Below are 18,102 nucleotides of genomic sequence, written 5' to 3'. Positions count from 1 at the left end.
CACCTAGTGGTGATTACATATAAATAAATTTTTTCCCATTGATTACTATGGAAACCCTATAAATCTGTGTCCAGTGAGCGACACCTAGTGGTGACTGCAAATAACTATTTCTTATTGATATCCTAGGCAAGGTTCACACAAGGGTTAGTCTTTGCATCGTTTGAGTCTACATTGGGACATTTAGTAAAAAAAAACCAAAACAACGGACACCTGCAGATCCCATAGACTGTAATGGAGATCATGGGTGTCTGTCAGGTTTCTGCCAGTCTAACATGCAGATCTTTTCTTTTTGACGATTTTAGGTGGAATCCTATAGACTCCAAGGCAGACGTGAACCTAGCCTAAGGAAGGTGCATAAATTTGGGTGTAATGAGTGCCTCCTAGTGGTGGTTACACAGTGCTACAATTTTCCCATTGACTTCTATAGCATAAGAATAAATCTGTGTGCAATGAGCGACATCTTGTGGTGGCTACAAATAACTACATTTTCCCACTGACTTCTATAGCATATGAATAAATCTGTGTGCAGTGACACCTAGTGGTGGCTACAAATAACTTCATTTTCCCACTGACTTCTATAGCATATGAATAAATCTGTGTGCAGTGACACCTAGTGGTGGCTACAAATAACTACATTTTCACCTTGACTTCTATAGCATAAGAATAAATCTGTGTGGAATGAGTGACATCTAGTGGTGGCTACAAATAACTACATTTTCACATTGACTTCTATGGCATAAGACTAAATCTGTGTGCAGTGACACCTAGTGGTGGCTACAAATAACTACATTTTGCCACTGACTTCTATGGCATAAGAATAAATCTGTGTGCAGTGACACCTAGTGGTGGCTACAAATAACTACATTTTGCCACTGACATTTATGGCACATAAGAATAAATCTGTGTGAAGTGACACCTAGTGGTGGCTTTCACATTGACATTTATGACAAATGTATAAATCTAGGTGCAGTGACACCTAGTGGTGACTACTAAAAGGTACAATTTACCCATGAACTCCTGTGGAATACATTTAAATATGTGTACAATGACTGACACCTAGTGGTGGCTACAAATAACTACAATTTTCCCTTTGACATCTATGAAAACTGCATAAATCTGTGAACAATGAGCGCCACCTAGTGGTGAATATTTTTAGTTACAATTTTCCCATTCACTTCTATGAAGGCTGGCTAATTCTGGGTGCAGTGAGTGACACCTAGTGGTGACTACATACAGCTACAATTATTGCATTGACTTCTATAAAAGCTGCCTTGATCTGTGCACAGTGAGCACCACCTAGTGGTGACTAGGAATAACTACAACTTTCTCATTGACTCCTCAGACTGGGGATTGTTTTTGGGGGTGACACTTGATTTGTGGAATAAAATCCGCACTTTGAAAATCACTTGTATGGTCGCCCAGAAGGCACAAAATCCCGGTCACGTGACTCCTACTGACGACTCTGCGGCTTGTTTTGATACCACGAGGACCTTTAGTTTAGGTCATGTGACAATGACGTCATCCAGGTCCTCGAGAAGAATGCGGAAGGTTTCTCGTCACGTGACGACAAACATTAGACTACAACTCCCGGCAGTCAGCGCGCCAGGCCCTATGAAGGGAATATTTTGTCGGAGAAAAGTACAAGTCCCGGCGTGCCGCGCGGCAGGCTATGTCACGTGTTCGGCCGAGGGCGCGGCGGATTGGTGATTCGTAAGGTCGGCGCAGGCGGCGGCAAGATGGAGGCCGCTCTCTTCATCTTCTCTCTCATTGATTGCTGCGCCCTCATCTTCCTGGCGGTCTACTTTGTATCCTTTGTCTGTGTGCGGTGTCTTAGAGGCTGCGGAGTGTCGGAGGCGCCGCCATGTTGTCATTCTAGGGGGTGTATCCTGGCAGGGAGGGGGTTAATCCCGGACAGGGCGCTCCCTGTGACTACAGGCGGTCACTGGTATAGCAGGCAGGTGGGAGATCTCATCTCAGTCTCTCCATTGTCTGTATTACATGTATATCACTTGTATTGTATACAGTAGATCAGCCTTAAAGGGGATGTTCAAGTCACAGGTAGATAAGGCTTAAAGGGGTGTCTGTGTTACATGTACAGGTTACAGGCTTGTGTGGTTGTAAATTGTACAATGTTCATGTTATAATCATTGTGTGTTGTTCTTCCTTGTTAATTCAATGATGTGGTATCCATGGTAACATTGTGTGACCGCGTCAGTCTATGACTGTCTGACATGGCGGCGATTGTCTAGCAATGAGATCACGTGACAAGTCACATATATGACCCCTGCCCCAAGAACATCACAACCAAGATGTCAGACCCATACTTTGTAACAAGGTGTCACAAGATGGACATTGGGACAGGTCCTCTATATACTACACCACACAGGACAGGTCCTCTATATACTACACCGCACAGGACAGATCCTCTATATACTACACCGCACAGGACAGATCCTCTATATACTACACCACACAGGAGAGATCCTCTATATACTACACCACACAGGAGAGATCCTCTATATACTACACCGCACAGGAGAGATCCTCTCTATACTACACCACACAGGACAGATCCTCTATATACTACACCACACAGGACAGATCCTCTATATACTACACCACACAGGACAGATCCTCTATATACTACACCACACAGGACAGATCCTCTATATACTACACCACACAGGACAGATCCTCTATATACTACACCACACAGGACAGATCCTCTATATACTACACCACACAGGAGAGATCCTCTATATACTACACCACACAGGACAGGTCCTCTATATACTACACCGCACAGGACAGGTCCTCTATATACTACACCGCACAGGACAGATCCTCTATATACTACACCACACAGGAGAGATCCTCTATATACTACACCACACAGGACAGGTCCTCTATATACTACACCGCACAGGAGAGATCCTCTATATACTACACCACACAGGACAGATCCTCTATATACTACACCACACAGGAGAGATCCTCTATATACTACACCACACAGGACAGGTCCTCTATATACTACACCGCACAGGACAGGTCCTCTATATACTACACCACACAGGACAGGTCCTCTATATACTACACCGCACAGGACAGGTCCTCTATATACTACACCACACAGGACAGGTCCTCTATATACTACACCGCACAGGACAGATCCTCTATATACTACACCACACAGGAGAGATCCTCTATATACTACACCACACAGGACAGGTCCTCTATATACTACACCGCACAGGAGAGATCCTCTATATACTACACCACACAGGACAGATCTTCTATATACTACACCACACAGGACAGATCCTCTATATACTACACCACACAGGACAGATCCTCTATATACTACACCACACAGGACAGATCCTCTATATACTACACCGCACAGGACAGATCCTCTATATACTACACCGCACAGGACAGATCCTCTATATACTACACCGCACAGGACAGATCCTCTATATACTACACCGCACAGGACAGATCCTCTATATACTACACCGCACAGGACAGATCCTCTATATACTACACCGCACAGGACAGATCCTCTATATACTACACCGCACAGGACAGATCCTCTATATACTACACCGCACAGGACAGATCCTCTATATACTACACCGCACAGGACAGATCCTCTATATACTACACCGCACAGGACAGATCCTCTATATACTACACCACACAGGACAGATCCTCTATATACTACACCACACAGGACAGATCCTCTATATACTACACCATACAGGAGAGAGGGCAGATCCTCTATATACTACACCACACAGGACAGGTCCTCTATATACTACACCACACAGGACAGGTCCTCTATATACTACACCACACAGGACAGGTCCTCTATATACTACACCACACAGGACAGATCCTCTATATACTACACCGCACAGGACAGATCCTCTATATACTACACCGCACAGGACAGATCCTCTATATACTACACCACACAGGACAGATCCTCTATATACTACACCACACAGGACAGATCCTCTATATACTACACCATACAGGAGAGAGGGCAGATCCTCTATATACTACACCGCACAGGACAGATCCTCTATATACTACACCGCACAGGACAGATCCTCTATATACTACACCACACAGGAGAGAGGACAGATAATCTATATACTACACCACACAGGACAGGTCCTCTATATACTACACCACACAGGAGAGAGGACAGATCCTCTATATACTACACCACACAGGAGAGATCCTCTATATACTACACCACACAGGACAGATCCTCTATATACTACACCACACAGGACAGATCCTCTATATACTACACCACACAGGACAGATCCTCTATATACTACACCACACAGGAGAGATCCTCTATATACTACACCACACAAGAGAGATCCTCTATATACTACACCACACAGGACAGATCCTCTATATACTACACCACACAGGACAGATCCTCTATATACTACACCACACAGGACAGATCCTCTATATACTACACCACACAGGACAGATCCTCTATATACTACACCACACAGGACAGATCCTCTATATACTACACCACACAGGACAGATCCTCTATATACTACACCACACAGGACAGATCCTCTATATACTACACCGCACAGGACAGATCCTCTATATACTACACCGCACAGGACAGATCCTCTATATACTACACTGCACAGGACAGATCCTCTATATACTACACCACACAGGACAGATCCTCTATATACTACACCACACAGGACAGATCTTCTATATACTACACCGCACAACATTATGCTGTTGATTTATCGTACCAGTCACTTAGGTTTTCGTTGCTTTGCCATAAGACTGATCACGCCTATGACACGTCAGTGGAGCAGATCTTCATGGCATAGTTGGCAGCCTCATATTATGGAAATGACCGTGTTAATTATTATTAATTATTCTTATGTATTAATGTTTCCTGTAAATCTACTAGAACAGTGAATGATTTTCTGTATTACACTGGCTTGTATGTTAGTGAAGTGCAACATCTCTCACTGCTGCGCGTCTTACACAGTAAACTCTCTGTACTTTGCACGCTCTGAGGTTGCAGTCATACATGATGCCATATAATATTGTCCTTATCACTGGTCTACAGATAATCACCCTCTCAGACTTAGAATGTGACTATATCAATGCCCGGTCCTGCTGCTCCAAACTAAATAAGGTTTGTGGTTTGCTTTTTTCCTTTATCTGCATGTGTTTTTATTGCAGTGTGTGTCACATATTTATTATTGGTGATGTCATGGACATCAAAGGGTATATCAGCTCCAAACTCTTGTCACCGCCAGACAATTAGTACTCAGGTACATTACATTATTGATCCTGATACACATACACACCCTGTATTATACTCCAGAGCTGCGCTCACGATTCTGCTGGTGCAGTCACTGTGTACATACATTACATTACTTATCCTGTATTATACTCCAGAGCTGCGCTCACTATTCTGCTGGTACAGTCACTGTGTACATCCATTACATTACTTATCCTGTATTATACTCCAGAGCTGCGCTCACTATTCTGCTGGTACAGTCACTGTGTACATACATTACATTACTTATCCTGTATTATACTCCAGAGCTGCACTCACTATTCTGCTGGTACAGTCACTGTGTACATACATTACAGTACTTATCCTGTACTGATCCTGAGTTACATCCTGTATTATACTCCAGAGCTGCGCTCACTATTCTGCTGGTACAGTCACTGTGTACATACATTACAGTACTTATCCTGTACTGATCCTGAGTTACATCCTGTATTATACTCCAGAGCTGCGCTCACTATTCTGCTGGTGCAGTCACTGTGTACATACATTACATTACTTATCCTGTATTATACTCCAGAGCTGCGCTCACTATTCTGCTGGTGCAGTCACTGTGTACATACATTACATTACTTATCCTGTATTATACTCTAGAGCTGCGCTCACTATTCTGCTGGTTGTTATATGAAATGTTCAGGAGACTTGTTATTAGACATCCCCAGAAGTTTGGGCAGGTGGGGTTCGGTTGTGTAGCTTAGATTAGAAGGACAGGTTTATCCCAGTCATCCCCTTTGAAGGAACGCTCCGTGTTCAGCTATACGTCTGGATTTTCACTAGTGTGATAGAAGGTTTGGTGTTAGTCATTGTATCACTACTGATTGTCAGACAAGTTTCGGTAGCTCCTTATAGCTGTGCGGTGTATACTGTGTATATACTGACTCCACCTTGTGTTCCTGCAGTGGATAGTCCCGGAGCTCATCGGTCACACCCTGGTGTCTGTATTAATGCTCGTGTCCTTGCACTGGTTCATCTTTCTCCTGAATCTACCTGTAGCCGTGTGGAACATCTACCGGTGAGTGTGCCCAGTATATGGGGACTGTCTGGCGGTACACTGTATAGGAGCAGAGCCACTTCCGGCCATGTATTCAGGGTGGGGTCTGGGTGTCTGATCCCCACTTGTCCTGTACAAAGGTCCTTGTTATCTATGATGCCTGGGTCGTGGACATCAGACTGGTTTCTATGTCCCCTACAAGTTTCCTGCTCACTCTCTCTTTCTTACAGGTTCATTATGGTGCCAAGTGGAAATTTGGGAGTGTTTGATCCAACGGAGATCCATAATCGGGGCCAACTGAAGTCTCACATGAAGGAGGCCATGATCAAGCTGGGGTTCCATCTACTGTGCTTCTTCATTTATCTGTACAGGTCAGTGCTGTTAGATGACACCGTGCCAGGGAAAGTCGTGGTCCAGTTAAAATACTACAACTCTCAGCATGCCCTGACAAGGCTGTGCAATAGACTGAACCTTGACTTACCTAATGGCTATAGGTGGCAGTGGAGAGTCAGTTTTCTATAGGAGTCTATTTGCAGTTTTCCCAGAATACATTAGTAGATGATTGCGGCAGAGAAAACCCCTACAGAATTGGCAAATCTCAGTCTACTATTAGGCTAAGTGGCCAGAGTAAATGTTGCAGGATATGGTGACAAAAATGTTGTAGATATTTTGCTTCACTGCACAGCACTCTTCTCTCTGAGATGACTCTGCCTACTGTCTGATCCTACACAGCAAAGCTTACAAGTGAGCTGCGGCAGACTGGACCGGTCTATTCTGTGGTGCATGGGTCAGATTATATTTTTTTTTGGGGGGGGGGGATTGAAAAGGTCTCCAGTAATCAGAGTTGACGACCATTTCTATGTAGTATGTAACTGTATAGGACCGCGCAGACCAGCTGGAGATGACTCTTCTGTTTCCCTTTCCAGTATGATTTTGGCCCTGATCAACAACTGAGATCCATCGACACAGGAAATGACAGCGGAAAGTGGGAGGAGCCCGAAAGAACAAGAAAAGCTGCGGCGATGTCGCACGCGGTTCCGTGCAGAGTATTTTTTTTTTTCCTTTTTTCATATTTGAACTCCATATTTTTTGCTGTATTTTTTAACATATAAAATATTGAAAAGAGAAAAAAAAAAGAAAAAAAATTTACGGTTGTGTTTTTCTCGGGATCTGTGAGAATTCGATGGACCTCATGTATAAAAGACAATGAGCTTGGAAAAAGGAGGAGGAAATGGTTTCCAAAGTAGCCAATCAGGACGCAGCTCTGACCGGATTGAGAGCTGTGATCTGATTGGTTGGTTTGGATGTCTGTTCATCTGTTCCAAATTTTTTTTAAATCAATGATGGCTTTTTGTATCTCCAGTTCTCATCATTTTTAAAGGGGTTGTGCAGAATTAGAAAACATGGCTGCTTTGTCTCTCAGGAAGTGACATCACGTCTATGGTCACATGACCCTGCTGTTCAGTTTTCATGGAACTGAACTGTAGCATTACCATGTGACCAATAGACGTGATGTCACTTCCTGAGAGAAGAAATCAGCCATGTTTGGTAGTCCTGTGCAACCCCTTTAATCAGGATCACTGCAATACATGACGCACCAGCATCCAGGGGATTGAATTTTAAGTTGCACTCAAGTCCCGGAGATGTTTACACAACTTTAGACAAACCTGTGGCTCTCCAGCCGTTGCAAAACTACAACTCCCAGCAAGCCCTGCTAACATGCGGCTGTCCAGGCTTGCGGGCAGTTGTAGTTTTGCAATGGGCGGAGAGTGCCAGGTTGGCAAGCACTGAAGCATAGACTGAAGTAGGAAGGTTAAGCAATAGGACAATGCTGCACTTTGTATACCCGTATTTCTTTGGAGAGGGTCTTGTTGGTATTTTCGGGGGTTCTTAAGATGAATTTGTACTGTTCTGATCAGAGATGACTTTGCATTAAAGTTGATCTGTCCATGGGATCTGCTGCTCAGCGTGTTGACTGATGTGTCTTATGATCACCCCTAAACTTGTTTGCGTGGGGTCTATCAGTATAACCTGTATTCTGACCATGGTGATCCTGGGGTGGGGTGGGGGTGGGGGTGGGCATCATCCCATCCCAAAAAACTAGTTTCTATAGCCTGTAATACTTTATCTTCCAAATAAGGTCTCTGGGTCTCTTAAACTTGTATATTGATTTGGCCATCCTAAAACCCTCTAGTCACTGCTCTTACAGTAAAGAATCCCGACTATAATGGAGGCTCCTTTCCCATAAGCAGAACGTGCCAAAGTGTAACTGCTCTTACAGTAAAGAATCCTGTCTATGATAGTGAAAGCTTCTCTCTTATCACCCTACATAACAGCGCCAAGTCTGAAGGCTTGTCCTGATACTATAATCCACCCGTTCCCATAATTGCCCTCTTCTGCACCCACTATAAGTCATCTATGTTCTTTTACACAAGCACCCAAAATTGTGCACAGTATTCCCTGACTGGTAATGTGTATACAGGCCAATCTATTCCTGTATGAAAAGAATGCTCCTTTTTTACGGTTTTGAGTAACTTGAAATAGCAGCATGTATTATACTCCAGAGCTGCATTCATAAATCTGGTTGTTGGAGTAGGTTGGTGGTCTTCTATTAGATTGCTGTACATTGAATTTGGCGAAGCTGGTTTTCAGTTTGCACAGATTTGTTGTCACTGAACAAAAAGGATTGTTAGGAGATTTCAGCTCTGAATCCTTTGAAGTTTTGCATAAAATTAACTTGAGCTGTAACAGTTTCTAATAACAACCCAAGGCATTGTAAGTGCAGCTCTGGAGTATAATACAGGATATGTAATGTATGTACACAGTGACTGCACCAGCAGAATAGTGAGCACAGCTCTGAAGTATAATACAGGATAAGTAATGTAATGTATGTACACATTGACTGCACCAGCAGAATAGTGAGCGCAGCTCTGGAGTATAATACAGGATAAGTAATGTAATGTATGTACACATTGACTGCACCAGCAGAATAGTGAGCGCAGCTCTGGAGTATAATACAGGATAAGTAATGTATGTACACAGTGACTGCACCAGCAGAATAGTGAGCGCAGCTCTGGAGTATAATACAGGATAAGTAATGTATGTACACAGTGACTGCACCAGCAGAATAGTGAGCGCAGCTCTGGAGTATAATACAGGATAAGTAATGTAATGTATGTACACAGTGACTGTACCAGCAGAATAGTGAGCGCAGCTCTGGAGTATAATACAGGATAAGTAATGTATGTACACAGTGACTGCACCAGCAGAATAGTGAGCGCAGCTCTGGAGTATAATACAAGATAGAACTCAGGATAAGTACCGTATTTTTCAGACTACAAGACGCACTAAGGTTTTAGAGGAGGAAAATAGGGAAAAAAAAATTTGGAGCAAAAAAACTTGTAAAATATTTAACATAATATTTCACCAATGTAAATAGAACCGGTAGTTTTGGACACAGGGATACCAAATGTGTATGTGTTTCAACAGTAATGTTTTTGTTTTATATGTATTCTAGGGATATGGGGGTGATTATACTAGAGTATAAGCCGAATTTTTAAGCACAGTTTTTGTGCTGAAAAAGACCCCCTCGTCTATACTTTTTTTTTTTTTTTTTTTTTGGGGGGGGGGGGGGTGTCTATGACCAGCCGCAATAGTAATGTATAGAATCTACCATAAAATAGTGAAAAAAAATAAGCTTTAAAAGAAAAGTCCCTCCTTTCCCTAGAATACATATAAGTAGAAAATGACTGTGACACACATACACATCAGGTATCCCTGTGTCTGACAGTGCCCGGTCTACTGAATATAGGGGACCTGCAGTGCTCCTGTTCCATCAGGAAGGGGTTAATAGGAGCACTGCAGATCCCCTATATTCAGCCAGGCTGAATTCCAAGTGGGGTGGGGGGGAGGGGAAACCCCAGTCCTCAAGCTCAGGGAAGGGGCAGACAGACAACCAAAACACCCCCTCCCCTTCCCCAGCATCTACTGCACCCAAAAACTCCGACCATTTTAATTTTTGAAATTTTCCAGTAGCTGCTGCATAATATATGTTTTAAACTTGCAATCATTTGATTTCAATTGTATTGCAGTCTATGGGAGATGCTCAATATTACTATTGAGGCTGGTCAAGGGAGGCTCCCACGCGGCACAGTAACAGGTCGGCTAGTAGTAATGCCTGATCGCAGGCATTAGCTCTTAAAACTTGTGGCCACTCTTGCAGAGCGATTGCCATAGCTATCGGGTCTCCTGTACAGCGGAGACTCGGTAGCTATGGCAACTGCTCTGCAGGAGTGTCCACCATCTTTAAGACACCCCCCCCCCTCCTCCCAGTTCTTCTTGGTCCGGTCCTCTGTCCTTCAGAGCGCCCTGCGCTCCTCTAGACTAGTATTGTAGAGCTGCAGGGAGTAGGCGGGGCTTGGTGCGGCTGGAGAGTGTGGGCAGGGAGATGTGAGTGCATCACTCACGTCTCCCCTCCCAGTACCCGCCCACAAGCTCCTAAGCCCCACCTTCTCTATAATACTAGTCTAGGGAGGCGAGGGCAGGGCGCAAAGCGCTCTGAAACCACATGAAGGACTGAGGACCGGACCAGCAGAGGGCAGCAGGTAAGTTGAGAGAAGTTCACGAGTACATAGATACTGCTGTACATTGACTTGTCTATGTCCAGTAATATCTATCTACTCGTGAACTTGCCTCGTCGTCCACACAGTGATGTACCTGCAGCAATCTGACTATAAGATGCACCCCCATTTTCCTCTCATATTTGGAGGAAAAAAAAGTGGGTCTTATAGTCCGAAAAATACAGTAATATGTACACAGTGACTGTACCAGCAGAATAGTGAGCGCAGCTCTAGAGGATAATACAGGATAACTCAGGATCAGTACAGGATAAGTAATGTAATGTATGTACACAGTGACTGTACCAGCAGAATAGTGAGCGCAGCTCTAGAGGATAATACAGGATAACTCAGGATCAGTACAGGATAAGTAATGTAATGTATGTACACAGTGACTGTACCAGCAGAATAGTGAGTGCTGCTCTGGAGTATAATACAGGATGTAACTCAGGATCAGTACAGGATAAGTAATGTAATGTATGTACACAGTGACTGTACCAGCAGAATAGTGAGCGCAGCTCTGGAGTATAATACAAGTAATACCCCCAGTATCCTACATCAAATGTTGCTTAAACACCCAGTAAAATGGTGAAAATAAATATTTGGAGACTTTAGTTTTATACTTTTAATGTGGTAAATAATACAAAGTAACTGAAACGGCGTAATATAGATGAAAAGAAAAAAAAAATAAAATAGTAAGAGCATTCTGTTGAAACATTTAATATCAGTCCATAGCAAATAGTCATTACATACCAAAAAGCTCTAAGTGTTAACTAGATCCACCACAACTCCATACAAATCTCCACAATTTTAAAATCTTTTTTGAGATCAAAGTTTTTATTTTTCTTGATCCCTGCAGCTTGGTTCGTAATGCTTTATGGTGTTTTATTGTTTTTTTTTTTCCCCCTAAAACCTTTTGTAATTTTTTTCTTTTAACCTTTTAAATTTTTTTTGCATTTTTAATTTTTTTTTTTGATGCTCCTTTTTCTGCATCTGACCTTAATACTAAACATATGAAAAATTTAGAATATTTTTTTTTTATCATCTTGACCCAGAGGGCAGAGAAGAAAACCAAAAAGAAAAAAAAAAAACCAATAAAGAAATTGGTGTCAGATGTAAATTCTAGGCTTATAAAAATATAGTGGAGACGTGAACCGCGGCAGGTCGGGCGCCAGAAGCCGGCGGTTCCATGATTGCTTTTTTTTTTTATTGCACAGAAATTGTCCACATTACTTGGGATATTAAGGTAAGAGCAGGATTTGGATTTGGCAAGTTATAATGGCAGCTTGTGCCCAACAAAGGACGAGCAAAATCGAAGGAGATCAGAGATTGCATCTGGGGAAAAATACAAAATTTTTTGCAAATTTAATGCTTACCTGTTGGGAGGAGCCCCTCAAAAAAACCAAACACAAAGGAATTACACAATAGGTCTACGTCTTCCTTCCTATTATGGACCTATGTTAGAACCGGCCCCAAAAAATTGGACTGGATTTAGTCAGTCGGGGCCCATTTTTGGTGCAAAATGCCCCCTCCTCACATAGGTGCAGCCTGCTAGGACTACATGGGGGAGGAAAGTTGCCCAATATCGTGCTGGGCTTGCCCATAGACATTCTAGCTGAGTGCTCACGGCCATTTTCTGCCCAATTTTTTGGCTGATGCCCCATTTCTCTTTTTGACCTAAGGATAGTTCTGTTCTTAAAGGTCTCCCCTTGATTTTTTACAGAGCCCAGTCTTGAAATAATGTTTGTGTAGCCCAAACTTTTTTTTTTTCATTGAAGTTCCCAAACCCTCAAAGGGCACTCTACCCAGCATGCAGCTATGGCTTGTACATTGACCACCAGGGCAACAAGGAACATCTTTAGAGTCCATTAGTCTCAACTATATGTCCTTAGATCGTTATGGTGCATGTTTATTACAAGGGGGGTTAAAACAGCACCACTCTTGACCAAAGGATGGGTGTGGTATTGCAGCTAAGCTGCATTAAACTTGAATCATGTGATGCCAAAGAGCAATTCTTTCTAGAGCAAAGCTGTGACAACCAAAGCAGCAAAACTACCAAATGCTGCGGGTCAAAATGCTCAGAACCGATAGCGACTTGTCCTCCGTGGCTATAAGCAAGGTGCGACACCCTGCAAAGCCTTAAGGGGGGGGTCTTCTCCAAATAAGAGGGTGGGAGTTGCCTTTGATCTTGCATAGATTAGATATGTGGAACAGAAATGCTCGGAGTATCCATAACACTGATCATCTGGAGCTGGCCCAGAAGACGCAGATAAGGGTTACACGGCCCTCTTGCCGAGTGTTTTACTCTTCCATACCCTCCCGCCTATTCCTTACATTCCTACCCCACTTCTGCTGGACTTCCAAGAGTCGCACTGACTACGCCATTTCTGTGAAGGAGGTTCTAGAAATAATGTTTTGGCTCTCACCAATATAGATCAGGTTAGTATTGACAGCTCATCCAGGTTTTGTTAAAGGGGTCAATCAGTTTTTGGTCATTACACTATACAAGTACCTAGTGGTCAGTCACAAGCATGGCAAGTGCACAGGCTCTCCATAAACTTTGCTACATGATGATTGCAGAGTGGTCCGACATTAGTATCCTACACCAGAGGTGGACATGGTGCACTTGCAGAATACCACCAATTCCTGGCCAGGCTCAGAACCGCCCACTGGGCACTTACAGGCTTATTTGCAAACTTCAGCTGACTCCATGGCTACGACACTAGATGTACACAACCATTTCAGTCCGATTGGCCATGCTGTTAGTGAACGACTCCCTTTAACCTGTGCTCCCTCCTGAAGGATGGTTTGGTTAGGGAACAATCCAACCCCCTATGGTCCGTTTGGGTAAGGATGAACACTTCTATACAATTATCAGCACCCACAATATCAATGTCCTCTAAACTGGCTGCCGGCATGGTGGAGGAGACTAAAGTTGAGCTATAAGTGTGTAAAGCTGAGTATAAACATGGAGTACACCACATCAGGATTGTGTCACCAGCCCACACGGATTTCGATGGGGCTGGAAACTCAACAGGGACAATGAAATCCCTGCCTTTTTTTTCTCTATGGTTTCCCCAGTAGTCACATCATGGTAGAGTGTATAAGATACTGTACGGTATGAGGTGTATGGAGAAAAAGAAACATAAAACAAGAAGAAAACAATCAGCAATGAGCAAAGTTTAATCTGGCAAAGAAAAGGAGGGGTCAGTTTTGATTTTCCCCATCGCTACTCCAAGGGAGATGGCATGCAGGCAGTAAATGGCTTCCCCTAGTAGAGAGGGAATGTCAAGGTGGCTTGATCCAACCTGTAAGCACCTCTAAATTTGAAGAACATTGCCCCCTTCGCGTATAGATCAGACTTAATGCAGGGTTTACTATTGACCTACATACCACATCAATGTACTAGGCCGTATGCAGACAACCGTACTCCGTCCAGGAAGCACAGTCCGTATTTCGTAGACTAAACTCCACTTATGTCAATTCAGTACTGTAGAGATCTGGCCGTTCGGGAATTTCACTGTGGGATAGACAGCCCGCTCATGGACCAAGTTTCCCAGATCAAACACCGTCATCTGCATAGAGCAAGAGTTTATACATCTTCCACCTTATACACAGTCAATATTCAGCACCCAGATTTTATATGGCGTACCCCTTTGAATGACCAACTCAGCATCACGTGGTTGACATACCAAGTGCCATAAACCGAAACGTAGAAACTCTACCGAATGGATGACGAATGGCACCAACACAACCGCCCACAATACCTCCTCTCTTCAGTCCTCCTCCTGTACTTGTGTATAGGAGATACATTTTGAGTTACAACCCCTTTAAAGAGAACCTTTTACCATCTTAAGTGCTTTTCATCCTTAAATATGTGCCCATCCACAGTTGGAGTTTTTCCCTCTAGCCTCCCCACTATCCCTCAGCAATCTAGACTCCCTAATGTCCAGTGGGTGGCATCAGGCAGGAGAGGAGGTGTGACAGAGTGCTGACTATCTGCCTTTGGCTGGTGCCGAGTCACACGCCCTTGTCTGCTCCTGCCTGATACCACCCACTGGACATTAGGGAGTCTAGTTTAGAATATCAGACATCAAAACTAAGCACTTATTGCTCAGGAATGGTGTGGGCTAGAATCAGCAGCTATCCAAGGACAGAAAGAACTGACGGTGGTGAAGAGCCTCTTTAAATATCTCCATTGCGTTCCATTAGCTCTCATGGTTCTGGTCTCGACACAACTTTACAACCTGTGGCCACTGCAACTCTCAGCAAACCGCAGGCTGTTGGGAGTTGTAGTTAGACCACAGGTTGGAGACCACTGCTCTACAACCATGTAAGCCAACAGGAAGCAAACAAGATACCCTGCGCAACCACAGGCAGTGTTATAGATACAAGCTATACAAGTGACAGGAGCAAACCTACATTTCTAGTCACCTTGACCTACGAACGAGGGTCGCCACAGTTGTCCAAGTGGTTGACGTCTGCAAACCTGCCCCCCAAAATCTTGGCAAGCACAAAATAAAAACACTGTCAGTCACACAAGATTGAGTGACCCAAATTGCCAACGTATCAGCCAAATGAGGTCAGCGCCTCGGACCTAGACTCCGTTATCAGCAGCAAAATAAATTGACGTCTACTACAGCGTTGCAATAAAACATCCGGGGGTGGGGGGGTGGAAACAAAACTACCAGTCCTCTCCCCCCTCCTATTCCCCAGCTTCTAATTGTGCATTAAGGAGGGGGAGGGGGCGGCTATAAAACAACAACCACCCCCCTTTCTACTCCATAATGGAGAGTCTCAATAAAGCTGGATTTAAAAAAAAAAAAAAAAAAAAGTTTAAACTTACACAAAATGAACTCAAATATAGTCCTATAAATAATTTATTTAAAAAAAAATTGTGCTGTTAACCCATTACAGGGGGGTAACCACACGTTCTGCCACATTGTGAAGAGTACAAAAACTTAGGGTGTCACTTATGGATTTTTTTTTTTTTTTTTTCTGGAATATTCTAGATACTGTTTTGGAAACCGGTTCTACAAACTTGTTTGTTTCTGGAAGGGTTTTTGTAATTTTTTTGTAAATAAAAAAAAAAAAATATCCAGGAAAAAAAAAATTAAAAAAAAAAAAAAAAGTTTTATTATTTTTTTTCTTCAATAAGTAAGGCTACTATCCATGAACCAAGCTGGAAAGATCTCGAGCTAAATAAGGCGGAAAGAATCCATGAAACGAGAGGAGAAAATACTTTCCTATTAAATGGATACTCAGACTAAAGCGATCTATCAAGCCTTCTAAACTGTTAAATAATTTTTTTTTTTTGTTTTTTTTTTCCAAACAAGCATTGAAACTTCATTACACAGAAGAGCAACAAGGATGGTAGAGGCTGCCGGACAAAAAGGCAGAAGGGAAAAAATATACCGAGTTCAATGGACAGCTTGAATATAGCACAGTTCTTCACAACCGATGGGGGGGTAACACGGTGTCCAATAAACAATCTAAACGACGTGCTTCATCGGAGCTGGGTACTATGAAGCAGGGTGGTAAATGATCTGCCCACGAGGAGGGCACCAAGACTTGTAGGTTTTTTTTATTTTTTAACTTCTCTTGAAAAGCGTCTGTCCCGCTATCAATCTGGTTTTTATTTTTATTTTTTTTGTTTGCACCAATCCCAAGCCATTTAAAAATACGACTAAATTTTTTTTTTTCCTTTTTAAGTTAGAGAAGTTGTCTTCAGCGAAAAAAAAGAAAAAAAAAGAAAAAAAAATTCGCCATCAACTGTCCATGCTACTGCATTCCTCTAGAGCGGAAGTGTGGGGGCATTTTGAGGGAGAGAAGGTGGGAAGGAGGAAGAAAAAACAAAAAAAAAAGTTAAAATTCTACAATGGTTACAGATTCATGAACACTTTATAGGATCAGCCAAGTCTTACAGAGGTCGGCCCAGGATTTGGAGCAAACTCGGGAACGGCTGGGATTGGGTACAAAACAAAAACCAAGACTTACCTGCACCAGGCGCGCCATTGTCCGTTCCCCGTCCCCCTCCTATTCTGAAGCGGAAGGGATCACAAGATCACGGAGATTAGAAACCCACAGTCACCCAAGAGCTTGCTCCAAATCCTGGACAACTCCTTTAAAAGAGGGCTTTAAAATTTTGTATTAAAATTATATTTATATTACATAGAGTTATTGAGCAGGTCTGTCTCTCTGTAATTAGTAATCTAATGAAATATAAATTACACAATTTCCAATTTGTTGTTAAATTTACACAAGAATTTTGACAAATGTGTTTATGTTCTGCCTCAACATCAGCTGAAACCAGACTTCTATGAAGCAGGTGCATTTTCCCTGATGCCTCCCATTCATTTCAGTGGGAGTTGTCAAAACACCTCCTGGCAGGAGTGGAGTTGGATATGAAATTTGATGCAGAATTTGGTCAAGCAGAAAAATTCAGCTGTGTGAATATACCCTAAGGCCGGGTTCACAAAGGGTTTTTTGGTTCGGAACCTGAGGCGGTCCAAAATACGGGTAGCTGCGACTGGATGCCTATGCAGTGCACCCACATCCAGTCGCGCACTCTGCTCCGGATTAGGCCCAAATGAATGGGGCGAGTCGGAGGAGGGAGTGTCTTCAGGCAGATGTCGCGAATGAGCATGTCTGTTTTTTCCGGGAGCTGCAACAAACGGCTCCCAGAAAAAAAAAAGAACTGACCAGCTCCCATTGATTTCAATGGGAGCCATCTTTTTGGTCAAGATTTTGAGATGGATACAGCCTCAAAATCCTGACCAAAAAACCCTGTGTGAACCCGGCCTAAAACTTATGCAAGTTAGAAACCTTTATGTACATTCTATATTAGGCCTCACTGTACAGGACAATGTCCAGTCTAAAGGTCTGCAAAAACTGCACGGATGCACAGATTGGTATACATGATTTTCAATGACCCATGTATTGAAGTGAATGGACCGAGTGTCAAATATGGAGAGGTACAGGACTGGTCCTATAGTTTAGGGGTCTTCACTACAGCACCAAGAAATTAATATGTCTGCAGTTGCAGATAAAAAGTACCGTTGTGTGTACGAGGCCTGAAGGTTTGTGGCAGATTGTAAACATTTTTTGTAAGGCTTCTATCAGGTTTTTTG

General features: G+C 43.1%; 2 protein-coding genes across 3 annotated transcripts in view; one reads left to right on the top strand and one right to left on the bottom strand.

The window, feature by feature from the left end:
* Window positions 1–1,601: 1,601 nt before the first annotated feature.
* CNIH4 (cornichon family member 4) lies at window positions 1,602–8,314 on the top strand. The gene is made up of 5 exons (XM_075267182.1): window positions 1,602–1,805; window positions 5,135–5,203; window positions 6,265–6,377; window positions 6,587–6,727; window positions 7,283–8,314. Exons 1-5 carry the CDS (start codon window positions 1,737–1,739, stop codon window positions 7,308–7,310), a joined length of 420 nt encoding a protein of 139 aa, XP_075123283.1. The 5' UTR covers window positions 1,602–1,736; the 3' UTR covers window positions 7,311–8,314.
* A 3,268-nt stretch (window positions 8,315–11,582) lies between these two features.
* WDR26 (WD repeat domain 26) overlaps window positions 11,583–18,102 on the bottom strand; it is a 29,511-nt gene continuing 22,991 nt past the window's right edge. For both annotated transcript variants that reach the window (XM_075267179.1, XM_075267181.1), the window contains exon 15: window positions 11,583–16,766. In XM_075267179.1, the coding sequence (XP_075123280.1) occupies window positions 16,741–16,766 (26 nt within the window). In that variant the 3' untranslated portion in view covers window positions 11,583–16,740. The remainder of the gene's footprint in view (window positions 16,767–18,102) is intronic.

Source organism: Leptodactylus fuscus, chromosome 3 (assembly GCF_031893055.1).
Source record: "Leptodactylus fuscus isolate aLepFus1 chromosome 3, aLepFus1.hap2, whole genome shotgun sequence".
In the NCBI taxonomy this organism is placed as follows: domain Eukaryota; kingdom Metazoa; phylum Chordata; class Amphibia; order Anura; family Leptodactylidae; genus Leptodactylus; species Leptodactylus fuscus.
This window is presented reverse-complemented; position numbering and strand designations above follow the sequence as displayed.